General features: G+C 39.0%; 3 protein-coding genes across 8 annotated transcripts in view; 2 read left to right on the top strand and 1 right to left on the bottom strand.

Moving 5' to 3' along the window:
* mpv17 (mitochondrial inner membrane protein MPV17) overlaps positions 1–9,670 on the top strand; it is a 22,490-nt gene extending 12,820 nt beyond the window's left edge. Inside the window, exons 9-10 of one of the 6 annotated variants that reach the window (XR_004213227.1) lie at positions 3,695–3,944; positions 9,626–9,670. Coding sequence is in view for 3 of the 6 variants with exons in the window: in XM_031861604.1 (XP_031717464.1) it covers positions 3,695–3,770 (76 nt within the window). In the remaining 3 variants the exon portion in view is untranslated. Of the gene's footprint in view, positions 1–3,072; positions 3,673–3,694; positions 4,301–9,625 lie in introns of those variants that run through there. The other 5 variants (XR_004213228.1, XR_004213229.1, XM_031861604.1 and 2 more) reach the window with 5 other exon arrangements.
* On the top strand, positions 46–3,063 carry uts1 (urotensin 1). The gene is made up of 2 exons (XM_031861607.1): positions 46–307; positions 824–3,063. The coding sequence occupies exon 2, from the start codon at positions 827–829 to the stop codon at positions 1,244–1,246; it is 420 nt and encodes a 139-aa protein (XP_031717467.1). The 5' UTR covers positions 46–307; positions 824–826; the 3' UTR covers positions 1,247–3,063.
* Positions 4,491–14,439, bottom strand: trim54 (tripartite motif containing 54). Its single transcript, XM_031861602.1, has 8 exons — positions 14,320–14,439; positions 13,168–13,337; positions 11,030–11,207; positions 9,618–9,713; positions 8,938–9,171; positions 7,598–7,620; positions 5,628–5,764; positions 4,491–4,968 (listed from the first exon to the last, which is right to left on the bottom strand). Exons 1-8 carry the CDS (start codon positions 14,437–14,439, stop codon positions 4,892–4,894), a joined length of 1,035 nt encoding a protein of 344 aa, XP_031717462.1. The 3' UTR covers positions 4,491–4,891.
* Positions 14,440–20,179: the final 5,740 nt, after the last annotated feature.

Here is a 20,179-nt window from a genome sequence, read left to right as displayed (position 1 = left end):
CCCCCCCTCTTGTACCCTGGGAGGTCCCTCATAGATAGGAAATAAACCTGTATTAAAAAAGCACCCTTTATATCCTGTCATCACAGCATCCCCCAGCTGTCCCTCGGGACTATATTGCCTTGTCTCGATAGTTGTCCAGTTTCCAAACCGGTGTCTGTGCTTGCATTGACGTCAAAGGAGCAGGCTGGATGTATAAAGCCCTCCGTCCTCTCCAGTCCTCGCTCACAGGGACTTATCAGACTCGGCTCTGACCTGAGATCGCACCGGCCGATCACGAAGTTAAGCTGCAGCATCTGGAGAGAATAAAGTGAGTAGAGCGGTTCTCATTTACTCTTTTCTTTCATAGTTAAGTTTTGTTGAATTGGCAGGTTAATAAAAAAGACAAACGGTACAGGCAGAGCATCTTTAGAGATGCTGTTTTTGTATTATCTCGTGCTTAAGTGCATCCTATTAAACTATTAAGCGAATACAACAAAGTAATTCTCAGCTTTTTTTGGTCAAGTTTAATCTTTTAAAAAGTTCAAACACTTTGCTTATTTGCTTTTCTTGCAGGAAAGATAACATCATATAGTTTGAAAAATAGCCAGGTCATCATAATCCAGGGCCTTTGTTCAATTTACCAGATTTTTTACAGGCATCCGATTCTTCGCTTAAAGCCATTCATTCTTGCATGACAGAAAAAAAATGGCACAAAGATACATCAGTCGGGAAAACCGCAAAAGTGTGCGACAAACGTAGTGGTGTGATTGGCCGCTACCTTTACCTGGTGAGTCTGTGTGATGAACTGCCCGCATGCCATCTTAATAAATACCTCTGGTTGCAGGACATGAAGCCAGTCCCACTGCTCCTACTCCTCTTCTCGGTCCTCCTCGCGTCGCACCTCCGCCCCGCCGCCGGCAGACCGCGCATCCTCCCTGGCTGGCTGGATGGCAGCGGCCGCCTCCAGGCGCAGCAACTGGACGAAGTGCTCCGGCGCGGTGACGGCGGCGCCTCCTCCGACCTGCTGGACGACAGCATCCTGCGGTTTCTCCGCGAGAGACACCCGGACCCTCTGCACCTGCTCCCCCGAGAAGAGGACGAGGCGGTGAGGACCGCGGTGCAGCTGTTGAAAAGGAGCGAAGACCCGCCGCTGTCCATCGACCTCACCTTCCACCTGCTGAGGAATATGATCCAGATGGCCAAGACGGAGAGCCAGAGGGAGCGGGCTCTGCTCAACCGCAAAGTCCTCGACGAGGTCGGGAAGTAAAGCTCTATTTCTTTTTTTTATTTTAAATGCCTAATTAAAACAGCCAAACCGCTGTTTAAGTATTCAAGACCTCTGACATTCGTTGTTTTTTGTGCGCCTGCTTTCCTCTCCACATCATTTTACGCACAGATGGTGCCAATTTACGCATCGCCGCATCCGCGAGTACAACATGTAAATTGTTAAGTGTTATGACTAAGGCTTTGTTGGAAAATATGGAAATGAACTTCTCACCCCTCCACCGCCCCCTGGCTTCATCCCCACCCCTCACACACAACACAACGACTTTTGGAAAGAGAACCTGTCGGGTATCGTATCTCAATTCAACATTTGGACACCATTGGACATATGATTCGGAAATGAGCGGCGTTGGTCTTTGTCATTGGTGTTTGTGATCAAATGTTTTGATGCTTGAAATGAAAATGACAGAACTGCAGGGCTGACCTAAATATTTACAAATTACAGTTTGACTTAATTCATTCTCAAGATCTTTCTTGTCAGCAAATTGGGTGACCTCGCTGTTAATGGAGGCGATGCTTTGGATGATTTGCCCCTGCTGCTAAATACGTCTATTGTAGAGTGTATGATTGGTGTTTGGTTTGTAACCACCAGATAACTGAATGGGTGATGTGTAGAACCTTTTTTTTCAGATATTAGAAACATCTTCATACACTATCCAGTAATGATTGTGGTTCAGAGAGACTTTTCTCCACATTTTCCAACAACATATAGTGGTGAATAAAAAAGAGGGTAATCACTGATCACCAGTTTATGATGAACAATCACCAAAATACAAGGTTTCTCTTTTTCTTAGTGGAACCTTCTTGAGGATGATCCAACAAAGATGCTAAACTATTTTTATTTATTTATTTTCTTTACCTTCCGATACAATATTAAATGGAAAGGATAAGAAAAGGATATCGAACCATTCTCCGTCTCTTGTTGTTTTAAATCTACTCTGATTGATCAAACTTAATGTAATGGCATGATTGGAAGGAAAGACAAAACACGCTTTATGTTGATTAGTTTTCCATCTACAGCCTCCTCTTTTCTGTCCTTTTAGTTCGAGTGGGAGCACTATCACTGGTACTGTATCACCTGTAGCATGCTAATCTTCAACAACAACAAAAAAGAAGAAAAAATGCCTTGTTTTCCTAAAAACAATTATGTCTGACACTGATCATATTGTTTTCGCAAAATAAGAAAAAGCTTTTTTTGCCATTTATATTTTGTAATAAAAAAGTTTAAAGTAAAAATTGTTTGATTCTGTTATTGTTCTGATTATAAATGTGTATTAATCAGTAATAAAAATACAACTTTATGTGACTGCTGTATGGTTCTTATGGATCGATTTATAAAAAGATCTTTCCCAAAGACAACTGACACTGAAAATTTAAATATCGGAAATATACAGATTTTCGCCCAGCTTGTGATCGGGTTAATGGACTTTACCAAGCATTTTTGTAGATCCATTAATGTTGAGGAGCCCATGACACGATGGAAGTTAATGTCCAAGTTGTTGAGACAGATAAAAGTGAGAGAGACAAGAAACAAACACAGAAGTTGAAATGGCCTCTGAGTTCTTTGTTTCTCTGACTCAGTCCAAACCGTGGGAGTGTTGGTGATTCTTTGGCCTAATCACCCTCTGTTTGTGTGTGTGTGTGTGTGAGAGTGTGTGTGTGTGTGTGTGTGTGTGTGTGTGTGTGTGTGACCATGTGTTGGTTTATCTCCCTCGTTACGCTTTGCAAATGCCATCACATATCATTTTGTAGATGCAAAGCAATGACTAACGCTTGTGTCATCATAACTTTAACTTTGTTATTCTGCAGAACTCAGAACTTTTGACTTGAGAAGATGTCACCTGACGTCAAAATCAGGTACCACAACGCCTTGTGGCTGAGATTACACTCGGTTACACTGCTGTTGCATGAAAACCTTCATCGTGGAGTTGGGAGAGATCAGAAAATGTTCATATGAGCCTTTTTTGGTAATTGTTTTATTTACATAACATCTGAAAATAATTATTAAACTAATGTTTACAGAAGCCCTTAGAAAGTATTGTGACAGAAAAAGCTATGTAAGGGCTTTAAATCCTGAAGACACACATGAAGGAAATCTTTTTACTTTCCCTCCCACAACACAGGATGCAGTGCTAAATCCACCGTATACATTCCTTTGAGCTATACATAGAGAGCTATATTTACACACAATACACTGGATTTCTTGACTGAACAAAAGGCAACAATGTGGGAGGATAAAATCTGGTCGGTCCTCTTGCATCTAGGCTGCTGCAGAAAGAAATACAGATGGGTAATGTATAGAAAGGTATGATTTCCATCCATCACTTCGGTGTTTTTTTCCATGTTCTCTTTGTCGTTTCGTGTGGCTAAATTCACTGTTGAGGTTTATTGGTAAACCTCCACTTCATGTCTCTGTTTCACATTTCGTCAGGATTGCAGCGAGGACCTCGAGTGGAGAACAAAAGAGGAATATCATGAGATCAGTGTCATCATCATCCCACGTCTAAACAATCACCAGTGACTCTCCAGCTGCTCGGCCTAGTGTCACACAAATGCAGCACGGAGGAGGAGGAGGATGCTGTTGTTGTTGTCGCCGCCTCTGACTGAGTAAGCACGGATGATGCTGTCGCCTTCCCGAGTGGATGAGGGGAATCCTTCACTCTCTGCAGTTCTCTTTTTACGTAAGTGGTCTTGTTAGAGAGGACTTCACACGTCCCCTCTGTACGACGCACAGTGAGCTGCTGCTGCAAATATTACAATTCATCAGCAGAGCAACAAGAACATCTATAAACAAACTCTGACACGCTTGCACTATTTCAGTTTGAGAGCCGTCAGTGTAGCGCTTTATTTTGCATTTTTAGAAACGTGTTTTGTCGGCACCACGTTCACTGAAACACTTTAAATACGTAGCATTTTATGACGTAAGAGCCGTTACAAGTAAAGCTATCATGTACTAAGAATTAATATTGTATATATATAGTATGTAGCATCTTATGACACGTCCACTTAACAACCAAGGATAACTATTTGAGGCAAAAGTGCAACAGTTAAAAATGAACAAGTATTATTGTTATGTAATTTCATATATATATATAAATATATATATATAGAAAAGTTAGATTTTATTTAGTTGTGAAACCTCTGTCTATGATCTTTGGTGTGCAATGTGAAAGGCCTCCATCATAAATGAGCAATCTGATGATGGAGAACACGGGATGCACTCGGAATCTCTAGGAAAGTATCATTAGTTAGTACTATTTAGGACTAAATATATCAATAAAATAATAAAAAGTGTGTCAAACTACATGTTATCAGTCAGGCTATGTTGTCTAATGTGTGTTGCTTACTGTGTATAAAACATACAAACGTTTGACGAGAGGGGCTTCAGGTACATCCTGTCCAGCTGATGGCAGGAAGCTGAATTACTAATGTGAGGAGTCTAACACACCACAAAGCCAAACTCTGATCAAACCATCAATGAAAGGGTTGACAGGGAGATTCAAACACCTTGTAAGTTCTGTTAATCTCTCAGACAATATTGAATCATTCTTACTCCGATTTTTGACCTTTAGAACAATTCAACTCTGGCCTTGACTTGTTGAAAACAACAAATATTTCTGTTTTGGTCTCAAAATCTGAGGCAGAAGTCAAGTTCGGACTCCTCTTCACCTTCTTCAGGATCTTCCTCTCCATCATCTCCCACACCTAAAGACACACACACACACACACACACACACACACACAATACATCAACGTTTTCTCACTTATAAGGTCAAGTCATAGACTTATATTTAACCCTTCACCAAAAAACGGCTTGAGTTACTTTATAAATTAAGATTTCTACAAAACATATGAAGAACTTATGAAAGTATAAACTACTAAACAGTGTAAACAGGTAAAACTGAAACGATTAATCAATTGATTTGGAAAGTACTTTTAGAAGCATGAAGTCATTTTTAATGCAAAAAACATTTCATGGTTCCTGCGAAGATTTTCTACTTTTATTTACATTTTTTTAATTTTTTAAAAATAATTAAGTCTTAATAGAGGAATTTGGACTGTTGGACAAATAAAGTATTGTGAATATGTCACTTTGGACTTTTCCGTAATTGTGACTGCAGAATTTCAACAATCAATCTATTAATCCAGAAAAAAAATCAGTATATAAATCCAGAATGAAAATAACCATTATTGCAACTCTATATAAAAGAGTTTAAAACTAGCTCCACCTCTTAAACAGTAACATTCTGCTTTTACATTGACGCATGTGGATAAATGCTCTAATATGATATTTAATAGTACAACAGTCCCAGGGTAAAGTTTTTCTGCGTCGAGTACTTCTATGTCAGTAACACATGTTGTACCACGGTGTGCGCCGGATGAGAAGTCGATGCTCCTCAGCATGTCAGCGAGGCCGTCGGTATCGATGACAAAGTGGCTCATATCCTCATAACCGAGCTCTGGACGCTCCATGGTAGAGGCCCTGGCTGTCACCGCCATCCTGCCAGCACAAACACACAAAGGTGTTCAAAGTACAACATTACGGTACTGCTTTAAGTTAAGGTACTGTTGAATGCTGTGATTAACCCTGTGTCAACATGACTGTTATATGTAATTAGAAAATGATGTTCGCCATAAACTTTGATGTTAAGTAAGACTTGCAGACAGCTGTCAGTTTGTGGCAACTTATTATTATATTATATAAATAAACTATGTGCACCTTTTACTGGGATCAAAGCTCTAGTTTGAATTTTACTGAAGCTTATGAAAACAAAAAAGGTGCAAGTATAAATGAAAACATTCAACTTCAATAATGCAAATTATTATTCATAACAAAAAGCTCCCATTCAGACATCACATTCATGTGGCCGTAACATGAGTTCACTCGTATTCTGTATTGTGAATTATGCCTGGGTAAAACACATTTATTCTCTGTAATGTTGGAACATTACGAATAAAGTCAGACTCATACATGGTCAGATATTGTAGGGTTCAGATTTAGATCCATTGAAGTGATCAACTGAAAGGGAAAGTTCACTTCAAAATCAGAAATATTTCTTTTCTCTTACCTGTACTGCTATTTATCAATCTAGATTGTTTTGGTGTTGGTTGCCTGTCAATGTCATAATATATTGTGCCATAAACTATTATAAAATGTTATTGTATAGTTTGTCATGAATAATGCCATAAAATAATCATAGTATAGTTTGTCATTAAATGTCATAGAAAAGTCATAGTTTAGTATTCCTAAAAACATTCATTAAAAAGTCATGAAATAGTATTTAATAAAAAGTGCTATTATAAAGTATGCCATTATATTTGATAAATAAAACTATATTTGAGTACAGTATGCCATTAAAATACTAAAAGTCATAGTTCGTATGTCATAAAAAGTCTCAGTATAAGGTCATGAAAATGTCACAGTAGTGTGTCATAACATTTCATAAAAACATATAGTTCAGTATGCGATTGAAATGTTATAAAAACCTTATAGTAAATTGTTTCACTAAAAAGTCAGACTATAGTATGTCATAAAGGATGTCATGGATAACTCTAAGTATATAGTTTGCCAATAAAACGTCATTAAAAGTCATAACATTTTACAATATTTCATAAAAAGTCACAATAGACTAGTATGCCATAGAAAAGTCAGAGCATATTACGTCAAAAAGTCATTACAATTTATATCTATTCTATAGTTTGCCATTTAAATGTTATAGTTTAGTTTGCCATTAACAATTTCATTAAAACGTCACATCCTTAAAATTTCATAAAAATTCATAATATATCATAAAAATAAAATGTCATAAAAACGTCATAATATAATATGTCATAAATGTTGTGATAACTCATAGCATAGTAATTAAAATGTTATAAAAAGTCAAATAATACAGTATGTCATTAACATTTCCAAAACCTTTTTTTAACAATACTATGAATTAATCATGACTTTTTTATGACTTATTTCGACATACTGTACCATGACCTTTTTTTGACTACAATATAACTTTTTAATAACTTCACTGATGATGATTATTCTTTTTCATTGATAGAGGTATTATGAATGGTGAGAAAGACTAGTATTTTAGAATGGAGAATTTTGAACATAAAATGTTGTGATTTTTTAGACATGTTATTTATGAAATTCTGAACTATATGATGCGTTGTATTTTAAACTGTTATAGATTTTTACATTTTCTAAATATATTCTACCTCCAACTGTCAAACGTACACTATTTACCTTCAGGACCTTGTATAATGTATCAACATTCAAATCTGACCACATTCACTAAATGCAGAGTCACAGATTCACCACAAACAGCATTCTACTTACTTTTCCAGTATGACTTTGGCGCTCTGTGAGGGTTTTAAGAAGACAGACAACAAAGAGACGGAGACTAAATGAATCACATTGTGCTTCAGTTGTCTGTGCCAACGACATCAGTCAGAGAGATCTGTCAGACACCTCACCGTGTTAAAATAAAAAAAACATGATTTTAAGAAATACTGCCGGCTGCCAGAACGGCCTCATGGTGTTTTACTGCCCTGCTGCCACTAACTCTATCTCCTTTAACAGCTGCTCTGGCAGAGGATGTGGCATAAAACAGTGACACTTGAGGCTCATACTTTCTCTCACACAGCAGTGACGCAGACACGTTGCATCAGAAATAAGGATGCAACGTAACAATCTGCTTCAGAGACGAGTGAGTCCGCTGTCAAGATGAACTCACTTTTGAACTTTTGTTTCACCCAACCCTCAAATTACACCAAAAGCTCGTTTTTGTTTTTGCATCCCGTATAGTGATAAACATCTACTGCATGAAGCTGTACCAGGCCTGGATTTAAAGTAATAGAAAATACACACTTTGTACAATTTTGACAATTTGATTTAGGATTTGCACAATGAGTGAGGTGATTTTGGATATGCCTCCTCTCATCAGCGTAGAACAGCTTTTGAAACAGCATTTGGTCCATCGGACAATAACACGGGAACCCCAATTAATAATCTGGTCGGTTACTTGCATAAGAAAACAGATGTATCGGGTTTATTTTCTGCTTTTAATCTTATAAATTAAAGAATAATTTCATGTCTTCGGGCTTCATTCAAAAGTTTGGAAAGTTTGAACTTGACATAATCAATCTGTGATCTTTTGCTGAAGCTGAATATGCAAACTGCAATCGAATACATCAAGACAAAAGGTGGATTCTACTGGACAGCTAGTGATGTTCAAGACATGCACTTGTCATGAATATGATTTGGTTAAAAAAATATTGGCTTTCATAACTTTTTTTCTATTCCCTCCTGTCATGCAATTCATGTCCTGAATCCTGATTGGTTAGAATCCAACATATCCCACCGTACATCAGTAAAATGTATTAATTCAGCTGATTTCACTTAATGGTCAAAATGCTGTTTCATACGAGCTTTCTGCAGAGTAATAAAACTCAATTATGTTTTGGTGTATTGTTCTTGGCCTAAAAATAATGTAAGGATAAAGAGTCTTAAAAAACATTGACATTAACCTTTAAAGTACTTATATCTCCTACTTGGATGATTCGGATCAGTGGGTCACTAAAACCCCCCAAAATTCTCAGGAAAAACAAGGAAAACAAATGACACTGCCCGACCGATCATAGAACTCAACCCTCCAGCTGATCCGAAGCCTCACCAACCTGTATAAACAAAGACATGTGCGGCTCTTCCATCGACCGAATGGCCGACTCCACCAGCGTCACCGCGGCCTCCAGCTGATCACTGTGCCGGCCGATGAGAGATCGAACACGTTTGAGTTTATCGTCCTGTTCTCTGGTGATGAGCCCCACCAGCTCCTGCTTCCGCTCGTCCAAGACGGCCACCAGGCCGTCGAGGCGGTCGGCCAGCTGTTCTCTCCGTCGCTGACTGTTCTCCTGAGGAGAGAAAGAAGATTATGATACAATTATAATACAGTATAAATACACTTTGCCGTCTGCTCGGGGACTAGTTTGAATGTAGGCCAACTTTAACTGAGCACTGTATGTTTCTATTATAGGATGAAGTTGTATTTATCCAGAGGGAAACTACTGTGCAGCAGCTTCAGTACAATGTGGGAAGAGTGAAAAGATAACAATAACAATACCAATATACTAATATACAAATAAAAATATACGATATCGGCCTATACAATGTCAAAATCAGGTTTACAGTATGGATCATAAAAATATGTAGAGAAATATAAAACTCAGCACTCTTTATTGGCTGATACATGAACAACAGGCTATTACATAACCAAGTGTCTATAGGAAAATAACAACTCAAGAAGAAGGTAAAAAAGGGTTTTTGTGTGTGTGTGTGTGTGTGTGTGTGTGTGTCTAACCTCTACAGTGCGGCAGATTTCTTCCATCTGAGTGATGACTGCCTGGACGTGGTCGTTACTGGCGACCAGGATCGCGATGCCGTCGCTCAGCTCCGTCTGCAAACATCCAGAACAGAACTGACGTTAATTTAAAGGATTCACATCAACAATAATAATGTTCACGTCATATTTTACTCTCACTTTTTAACCATGTGTGTTATCTTGTATATGTTTACTGTATATTTTGCTCATTTTGGTATATTTAAATCTCATTTAGCTCTAATAATTTCTTGTATCTGCATTGTGCACTGCCTGGGATTTTGACGAAACACCATTTCACAATACGTACTTGTCTGTATACAGTAAGTGACAAATAAAATCTGGGTTATTCCAATCACATGTCTGAATAACTTTGCAGCATTCCTCGAACAACAATACCAGAAAAGATTTTGGTTTTTATCCACCAATGAACACCGCCTTCAACCAATCAGCATTTCTTTGTTTGTTAGTATATGTTCTTCTATGCAGATCAGGACGCTCTTTTAAAATCCCTGAACATTTTCTGTTGTCAAAAAACACACATTTAGAGGATCGTGTGCAGTGCTGGCGGAGGAATGCAGAACGCTCTATAAGCCTGTCGCCAACCAACCAAAGCACAACAACATGAGTCACCAGCGTGCATCTGTTTAGAGCATCACGTGACATCGTGCACATTTGTACAGTTCGCTCCAGCCTCTGTACAGTGTTAGTGTAACAAACATTCCCCTACGTAGGCCGACGATAAATCACCGACTTTTCGTTTGTCCGATTGACCTTTTGCATGAAGATGGAGCATCAACAACTTTCCTCAAAACCTCATCTGAATTTCAGATGAGTGAATCAGCGACAGAGGGGGAGATGGAGAGGCCGGCACCAAAATGTCAACAAAGCCAACTGCTCATTAACGCGCCTGGACTGCTGCACTCCGTCTTCGCGTGTCCACAAATGAGCAAATTAAGGTTTTTTTCCGTGTGATATATTTGATGTAAAACAATATCTGGTGTCACGGTAGCTGACCTTTAGATGTCTGGAAGATAACCAGGCGTGTCCTGGTTTCAGTGGCTACATACAGTATTGATTTGCATTGGGTGGCAGGTCAGTGTGTGACTTAGTTTGCCGTATTGGAAAGATTTAAAAATAGAAACAGAAAGAAGTATCTAAGATAAAGGCCACCAAGAGTTGGGACATTTGTAAACCCTCTTTATTGGTGCTTTGACCTTTTAAACGAGCTTCGGCTTCAGTTGGAAATAAAAACCTTAAGAAGCTGCTTATTTCCAACACACACGAGAGTCATGAGATCCGTCTGAATGAAGAACGAAGGGAAGTGTCGTAGTAGCGTAGTAGTAAAGTGAAAATGACACCTCGTTGTAACGAATGTAAAGTTGGTTCTTCACCTTCTGCCGCATGTAAACGCTGCCGAGCGGTGCGACGTCGCAGTCTCTGTGTTTTCCGAACACTTTGCACATGGAGCAGGTCGGCGTCTCACAGGACAGGCAGTAGATGTTGATCTTCTCCTCTTCGTGTTCTTCACACAACAGCTGCTGCTGCTGCTGCTGCTGCTCCGGCTTTATGCTCCCAAGCCTGGAGGGGGACACAGAGTAGAAATGGATCCTCAAACGTTCACGCACTGCTTTATTTATTTATTTATATTCTCAACTCGTGTGGAAATAACCAAAACCTGTTCTGAGTTTGTGTGTCCAATGTAGGCTCACATCATTCATAGAAAGAAGCTGACTGAGAGCATTTTCAGGGCCACATCATCATGAGACAAACATCAGATTACATACTTTTTAATTCCAACTGTTATTTTGGATTTCATTGTCGTAACTATGAGGGGCAGACATAAACCTTGAAGCACTTTGATTTTTAGCACTTTTAATAGTAAACATCCAAAGGATGTAATAACTTCTATGTTCTGCGTGTTGTTTTTTTAACGTCATTGTCTGTCTCTAAGATTTGTTAGTTCTGCCAGTGTGCAATCTATATTATTCCCTCAATGCCAGACATTTAATTATCACACAAGCAAAAATAAACAACTAGAACAACACACAAGTTGGCCTTTGAAGCCCTCCCATGGAGGTCACAGTGGTGCAGGTGGGCAGTTAGTAAGCATCGGCACTTTGGAGCATCCTAAAAAGAAAAAACCCCCCCCCAATAAAGGGTTCTTTGTACTCTGACGTAGGTGTCTCTAACCGAAATGATGATTAAGTAATGATAAATCTTTCCACACATGAGAAACTACAAGTTACAAAACATTTGTGAACAATCACGTCTATTTGAGCCCACACAGATAACGAGGGGACTCCTGTCCTCCTGTCCTCCTGCCTCTAATGAGCGCCAACAGTGACTCACGCTTCAGCTTCTATTTTGGAGTGAGGGAGACTTAAATATCAGCGTAGAGTTGTAGTTAGTGTGCACGCTTACAAAACAAGGGCAGATGGGCGGAAGAGGAGGACGTTTGACTTTAACACCAAGTTGTAAAGTAGCAATAGACTTCAGACAGTAAAATATGTTCGGTAAGCATTATCATTTAGAAGTTCTGAGATCAATTATGTTACATAAAATTGTCATCTCGTTGTCTATTTTGGTTTTTATCCTGCACTTTAAAATCTCTAACTTAAAAAAACAACAGTGTCTCTGCCTCTGAACAGTGAAAGCATGAATAGTCACAGTTTCAAATGATGTGTATGAACTCATTTGTTCCATAGTTTATGCATTTTTTTCTTCTTCTTGAGTTTCATTGACAGTCTTTTCCTTCCTAATATGTTTTCCGTGCACACACACACGTCACATATTGAACTAGTCGTCAACAACACATAAAAAATAAAAATGGTATTTATCACCTGAGGGGTAATACACAAAATCAAGAGGGTGCATATGTTTCAAAACTGGCTAAAAATATTTGAACTGTTGTGCGAGTGAAGCCTGATTTGACATCTGGCTCTATCACATCTTACATTATTGTTGGCTAATTTATTACATTATGTTTTTGTATTATTTCACCAGTCTGGTTTTATTTCCCTCATTGCAGTCCTGAAATGTTTAAGCAAGAACCAGTTTGCTTTTATCCGTCTCAAAGTCTCAAACTTTAGTCTGCAATGAAAACCACAAACGTCCATCAGTGTGGATGGATCAACTCTGCACTGCTTGCAAACAATGGCAACAGTCAGAGAGGGGAGGCCTGGCAGTAACAGAATACAATACTGCTCTCTGTTGGTGGTCACTCATGATTACAATAACATGCCGTCTCACTTCAGATTCTATATAAAGACCTTTCTCTGTGAAACCTGTCTGGAAGATATGACGTAGGCTAAATACAGACAGAAGAAAACAGCTGATTTAAGGGTATTTTAAAGTGATGAAGATTGTAAATAATGATTAAAATGGTTCGGCTAATTGTTGACAAATACTTTAACTTTATAAAGCATTCTTAGATCTGCTTACAACTACATTACAGTGTGTTATAACCCATTTATTAAATGTCTATAGTGCTTATGAATGTTAAAAACTCACACACACTCACCTGGAGGACTCCTGCTGTCTGTAGATGTCGAGGATGTTCTCCACCAGCAGGTTCCTCTGCAGACCGTAGACCCCGTGGCGGTCCAGCACCACCTCATGGCGGCACGATGGACAGCGAAAGCGAGCGCCGCTGGAAGCCATGCTGGAGGAGCCGCGGGACTGCCACAGAGGGTTAGCCGACTGGAGCAAGAGAAGGGAAGAAGTATAAGTAACAAAGTCTAGAAAACAGAATGCAAGTATTATTATTCTATACCATGTCTTACTCACATATATCAATATTGTCTTTATCGTCCCATGAGGGGATTCTCCTGCAGGTTAATGTCTTACAAGAAAAACATGCGAATAAACAAATGAAATATAGTAGACATATCGTGTTTGTTATGGTGTATTTTTTTTTGCAATATTTTGACAGAAAATATCAGTTTGGAACTCACTGAGCATGTGGACGGAGAGCTAGGAAACATTATATGGCAGCAGTGGTTTGAGACGTTTCTATGGGACATTTGAATCATTTCATTTGCTGTGAAACTAGTTTCCTGTTGGAGTCCGTACTTGTACTAGCTTGTATGACCAAGATAAGTTTGCACATGTGCTATCCACGTGCTATGGAGCAAGCTACCCCATTGTTAGGGCTGAGTGAGGTGGTGGAAAGCAACTCATTTACTGTACTACAATTCTGAGGTATTTGTGCTTAAATATTTTCATTTTAGGCTACTTTTTACCTCTACTCCACTACAGTTCTTAGAGGAATATTGTACTTTTTACTCCTCTACATTATCCCACAGCTATAAATACTTATTACTTTTCAGATTAAGATTTAAGATGATAGTTTAGAGTGTCTTATAAAATACGATGGAGTGATGTATTATTGAATAACCAGTACTGTATAAAGTACCTCAAATGTGCTACACACTGATGAAGTACAACATTAAGTAATGTCATCAAGTACTATTAGTTAAGTAACATTTTGAATGCCGTACTTGTAGACTATGGTATTTCTACTTCTACATGGGTAAAAGATCTGAATACTTCTTCCACAACTGGGTGAGTGTTTGAGTGTTAACGAATCAAAACACCACCTGAATTTGAAATAACGATGGCTGCTCGAAAATAAGAACTGTGTTGGGATGAAAAACGAACAACCCTTTAAGGACACACTCACCTGGAAGATGTCGTTGGCACACTTGCGGCAGAGGTTGTGCTGGCAGGGCAGGATGACCACGGGTTTGGAGAACATCTCTAGGCAGACCGGGCAGATCAGCTGCTTCTCCAGGTTCTCCATGGTGGCTCCTCTGCCGGCGCCGGGCCCAGAACTGCCTGCTGATGGAGGCCTGAGAGCAAAGTTCATCACCTCCAGGGAGCGGTGAGTAAAACGTCCAAAAAGACAGAAGAAGGTAACAAGCAGAGGAACAAAAAGGTGAGGGGGATATCCTAGATGTTGGTTTTGTTGGTGTTTTTAGTCATATTGTCCCTCTGTCTTCTTTTCTAGCTCTTACAACGTCTCTTTCCCCCGTTGTCTATCCCTTTACCCCCCCTGCCAGCCTGTCTAACCCCCATGTAAAGACCCTCCCACGCCCCCCTGTCTCCGTCCCACAGCAGCTGGACTGGTAGCTATTTTTAGATCCTCGGTTTGTTCTGGCTTGGGTTACTGTCTAAACTGCGTTCCAGCCGGACCGTTGGAAATTTCGGGCGTGGCAGAAGATCAGGACAGTGGTTGGAACCACCATGGTTCAAATGATGTTTGTATGAAGTCTGATACTTGAGAGGGGATCCCTGTGACATAATGCAACCTCTGGCTTCCATGCTCATTAGCACTTTGGCGTAAACAGCTAGCTCCATTTCTCAACTTAGACTTCTGTTTATCGCCACTGTGGCTGAATGGATTTTTACTATTTAAACTGCGTTTGAAAAGTCCACGTCCCTGCATTCATTTGCAATTTGAACTGCAAAGATAGCCCTTACTTATCTCTTAATATCTTACTTATCAATGTTACTTTACATCAATAACATAGGACATTGTGAACATATGCAAGGTTAGCTGAACAAAATGTGTAAAAAAAATCCCATTGGTTTTTTGTGAAGGAGACCATTGCCATGCTAACTTAGGGGGCTGGACTAGCAAAATACGTGGTCTCTGCAGCACTCTATAGGCCATTCACAGCAAAATGGTCGTGATTATGATTGAGGAATTGCTAACGGCATGAACAGCGCAAACAACGGCAACAGTGCTAACAGAGCTAACAGAGGGGAGTATATATATATTGTTATTATATATTATTCTGGAATGGGTCACTATGAATCAGTACTTTTGTACTTTAAGAATTTTTGATGCTTTGATTTTTTTACTTTGAGTAAAACGTACACTTACTGAAGTAAAATGACTTGTAACTTAATATTTCCTCAAGTAAAGTAAGTAAGCTAAGTAAATACTTCTTACACCACTTAATATTTCTAATGCTCTGTTGGTAATCCCGTACATACTTGTGGTGAAACAATAGTCCAGCAAAATAAACAACTTATCAAAGCTTGGGGCTTGATTATTGCAATCTATTCGTCTCTTTTCCTAATCTTTAGGACCCAGCGGGACGCGCTATATTTAAAACGTGACGTGCGTTTGTTCGAGTCATCAAGCCAGAAGCAGCAGTGTGAAAATAAAACGGAGAAAGTGAGCTCGTTGGTAACTAGATCCTAATCTAAAGCTGAATGGAAACGCATGCCAGGCTGGAGGTCTGGAAACAAACACGGCTCATAGGAAACAGTGTTCAGTTAACTTTACAAAATATAAAAAATATTTTAGATTTTAATTTAAAATTGAAATAAATAACATTAATAAATGACCTAAAAAGTACTCTCAGGCTGAATAATAATAGAACAGTTCTGGTGCTATTATCATTTTTTTCATTCAAGTGTAGAGTAAAATAAACATACTCGATGACAGACCTAATGAATGGTTTAATGACAGAATGGATTCATTAAATAATGCATTTTTTTGGGGAGTAATAAAATAGAAGTAATGAAATTGAATCTTATTGAAACAAAAAGTGAGATTAAGGTCAACCTAGACGAATAGGTCAATAACACAGTCATTTTGTAATTAATTTGAATTACATCTGTCCCATCCGGATTATTGAAGTAAAACGTCCTCCACAATATGACCCAGAGACCCTTTCTCCTCCCGGCTCTGCCCTCTGACCTTTGTCAGCTTCCTGAGGAGCGAGTAGATAGCAGTGAGGTCAGTTCCTAGCGGCCAAATCCACAAGGTATTTCCTAATCCACCGACTGGAGTCGGCTAAATAGACTAAGCTATTAATGGGATTACTAGACTATTTATAGGCCCGGGGGTGGAGGGCTGCTGCAGAGTAAACTAGACATACAAACACACAGCTATTCATGCATCTCTACTACCAGCTTCTTTTAAATTACTTTTACAGTTTTAGGTAATCCTTATGCATCAGTGTGCAAAGACTTTGTTCTATATTTTTCTAATTATCAACAAATCCCATGAAGAGACCAAAAGCATCAATGAATCTTCCAAAAACTATTTTTTCCCTCTTTGTCATAGAGCTCCATTGTTGTCCAAAAACTATTAAAAACACATCAATGAGCCACACTGTTGTACTATGTGACATGTTCCTTCATTACCAGGAACACACACACACACACACACACACACACACACACACCTTCCTGCTGCCCCAAAAACGTACTAGAGCACAAACTGTGGATTAATTTGCCGCTATAAATAGTCCCCAACATATACACGACTTCCTCCTGTTTGAGTAACATTTGCTAACTGCATTGACCCGCTGTGATAAGAAATGACTGAGCTTTAAAAAAAAATAAAGTTTGACAAGATTTTACATGCAAATGAAAATAAATGACAAACTAAGCGACAAGTTATAAAATCCCTCTTTTTTATTTAGTTGAATTTCATATTAAGTCATTTACAGATGGTCCACACGGAACAACAGTCAGTGCCCCCCCCCCAAAAACAAACCCCAACCCGTCATTGATAAAATGTCTTCGTCATGTTCAATTTAATATTTTCTCGTCACTCTGAAGAGAAATAGTCATTTTGGTAGATTGTCCCACTTGTCAGTCGAGTAATGACAACACAGATCCAAACTATATATACACAGAACGTTAGCTCCATGCTGACTGTTTGTAGCATTCACTTGCATCACCAAACACAGAGCGTATGCTATCAGGTTAGCACAAAGCATTGAACCCAGGACTGAAAGTAGACACACCAATTCATTTTAGAGTTGAGCAACAAGTTGACCCCCCCCCCCACCACCACCAACACCCCCTTTAGTAATATGACATTTAAGTTATGGTATTACTATGTGACAAATAAAAGATAAAAACTTAAAAATATATGTACACTGTTAAAACAGACATTAATTCATTAAAGGTATCACAATAAGGAATTTTGTCAGCAAGTTTACGGTTTTACGAGTCATTTACAACAATTACAAAAATAATAAATAATGTCTTCTGTCAGCGCTCCGTGGCCTCATTGATTTGAGAAGATGTGAAGAACTTGAACACTTGGAGCTGCAGCTTTGATGGTTTCATGCGATACAAGACAGAGCCAAAATGAAGCGATGGAGGTACAGCATTAGTCCGAGCTGGTTTATGAACATTTTGTCACCAAAATGAAAATGTTTTCGGTTGCTGGTTCCACATGTAGGTCTACATTATTGTATTGCAGTTCAGCAGGCAATATTAATATTGAGGAGTTTCAGCAGCTGAGTTTGACACACAGACACACTCTGGCTTTGATTTATTGTGGGAGAAAATCAAAATACTCATAATTTCACCCTGCCACCGGAAAGAGAGAACATTTAGTTTAAAGATGTACCGACAAGCAAACAGTACTCCGCACGAGACAATTCTCAACAGCACATCAACTTATCGACCAAAGTTAACAATCTCTGAATGTTATTAATAAAGACAAAAATCTCAAACAACTCCTTTCAAAATACCCTAAAATAGGAAGATTGTTTTCTCATCCATTTTTAACTTTAGATATGTTTACATGAGACTGTTTGTGTGACTCGTGGTGCGCTCCAGACAATGAAACAAAGTTAGAAAGGTTGCAGACAGCAAGACAGCGATGAGGAATCAAAAATAATATTCCCCATGTTCCAGAAGTAAAGTACGTTCAATCTATCAAAGCACCCGTGTGGTGAGTAAATAAATATGAAACTTTGAGCTCAAAGTTGCAATTAATGCATGTATTAACTAGAGTAAACGTTACGCAACACCATTCACATGATATTGACTGTTAGACATGAACAGTATGGAGGAACACAGCCATGATGAACTGATTAGACTCAATAATATAAACAGGTTTTGGGTTATTAAGACTTAACGCCTCTCTCAGTAGCCCTATGTACAGATCCGTAACAATACAAGTACCGGGCTGCAACAACTTCAATCAGATTAATCATTTGTCAAGTAAAGATATGAAGACGTCACCTCGGGGCTCAGGGAAACCTTGGTGGCCAATTTTCTGACTTTACATAAACAAAAGTGATGAATCATGAAAAGTGATTGTTGGCTGCAGCTAGGGATGGGATATAGATTTATATCGCAGATCGGAATAAAATAAAATACACAAATTGATCGTGGTGTAGAAGTGAAAATCATGAGCCTGATTATGGAAATATATATATATAAGAATTATTAGGTAAGAAAGAACAGACTCACACAATGTTGCTATTATTTGTATCTTTTATTTATCCGTTATTCATGCAGCGGTACCTTATGATTACCGTATCTAAGGTTGGTTTTTTTCTTTCACTAAAAATATTTGCTTCTTGACAAGATCCAAGGTAAAGTGATTCCAGTATGTTTTAGTGTCGTTTTTAAGAGTTTTAAACATATCGTGATGATTATCGGGATGATATTGTGAATCTGGATTTTTTTTTTTTTTTTGGCCAGGATAATCTAGACATTAAATCTCCACACCGTCCCACATCTAGCTGCAGCACCAACGGTGACCATGCAGATGAAACCGCTCTGAAAACGTCCCCGTGACTGATGGGCGACGCTCCTTTCTAACTAGACCTAAATCCAAGAGGAACATGTCACATCAAAGTGAGATAAAACACAACGTGTCAAGTGTAAACAAAAGAGTGTTAGTGTAGAAGACTTTATGCAGGATCCTCTGTGGCGGCTATTGTCGCCGTGCAGCTGAAACAACACAGATCCAGATTCACTAAAGGTTTGCACAGAGAGGATGAATAAGCAGATGAGACAGCCATGCCTGAAGATTAAAGCTCCTTCTCACAGTCATGTACCTGTGTGTATACTCGCTATATTTACACATGATTTCCTGCTAAAACAAGACACCAACAGTCATCAAAATGTTGCATCAACAGTCGTCCGTTCAGTCACCGCTGCAGTTATTGTTCAAGGCACATCGCTGTCATCATCGAGTCGGGAAGAACTGTGAGAAGGAAATGTTTGGAGCAAAGATGTACCACTTAATAAATGAGTCCCACAACAATAAGAAGATGTGTTCAAGGGCCACACATTAATCTACAGACCGTTGTGTGAACTCAAGGAACGGATGACAATGCACTGAAATCAGAGGATTGCCCTTGCAGTGCAGTCTTAGTGAATCTGGACCTGAGGTTGCTGTTTATCGAGTGACTTTAAGAGTTGACCGTTTCTGAAATAAGAGGTAAAATAAAACCCTGGGCCGAGGTTAAAACCGTTTGAAATGGTAGCATAGACCCGAATGCATATCATAAAAGCATCTTTGACAACATGAACTGTGGCTTTACGGAGTTATCGTGGGTTGGCGGGCTACATGGAGCTGTTGGCTTTGGTCGGCCAAATAGTTTGGACCGCAACACAAGACGGAGCGCAACGACCCGACTAAACAATCAAACAGTAGAAATGTGTTTCTCCTCCATGGCGTCTGTCATTGTCCACTTTAGTCAATAGATTAAGCTGGGGGTTTGATTCATTTTTTTTTTTTTAGCCCAGGGTTGCACACGATGACATAT

This window comes from Anarrhichthys ocellatus, unplaced genomic scaffold, assembly GCF_004355925.1.
Source record: "Anarrhichthys ocellatus isolate YVR2014 unplaced genomic scaffold, GSC_Weel_1.0 scaffold25, whole genome shotgun sequence".
In the NCBI taxonomy this organism is placed as follows: domain Eukaryota; kingdom Metazoa; phylum Chordata; class Actinopteri; order Perciformes; family Anarhichadidae; genus Anarrhichthys; species Anarrhichthys ocellatus.
The sequence above is the reverse complement of the archived record's forward strand: the minus strand, read 5'-3'. Positions and strand labels throughout refer to the sequence as shown.

Coding starts and splice junctions, on each gene's coding strand:
- trim54 (XM_031861602.1), bottom strand. CDS start 14,439: ATGGAGAACCTGGAGAAGCAGCTGATCTGCCCGGTCTGCCTAGAGATG. Junction 11,208..13,167: donor GACATCTACAGACAGCAGGA/GTCCTCCAGGTG, acceptor CAGGCTTGGGAG/CATAAAGCCGGAGCAGCAGC. Junction 7,621..8,937: donor ACATGTCTTTGTTTATACAG/GTTGGTGAGGCT, acceptor AAACCCTCACAG/AGCGCCAAAGTCATACTGGA.
- uts1 (XM_031861607.1), top strand. CDS start 827: ATGAAGCCAGTCCCACTGCTCCTACTCCTCTTCTCGGTCCTCCTCGCG.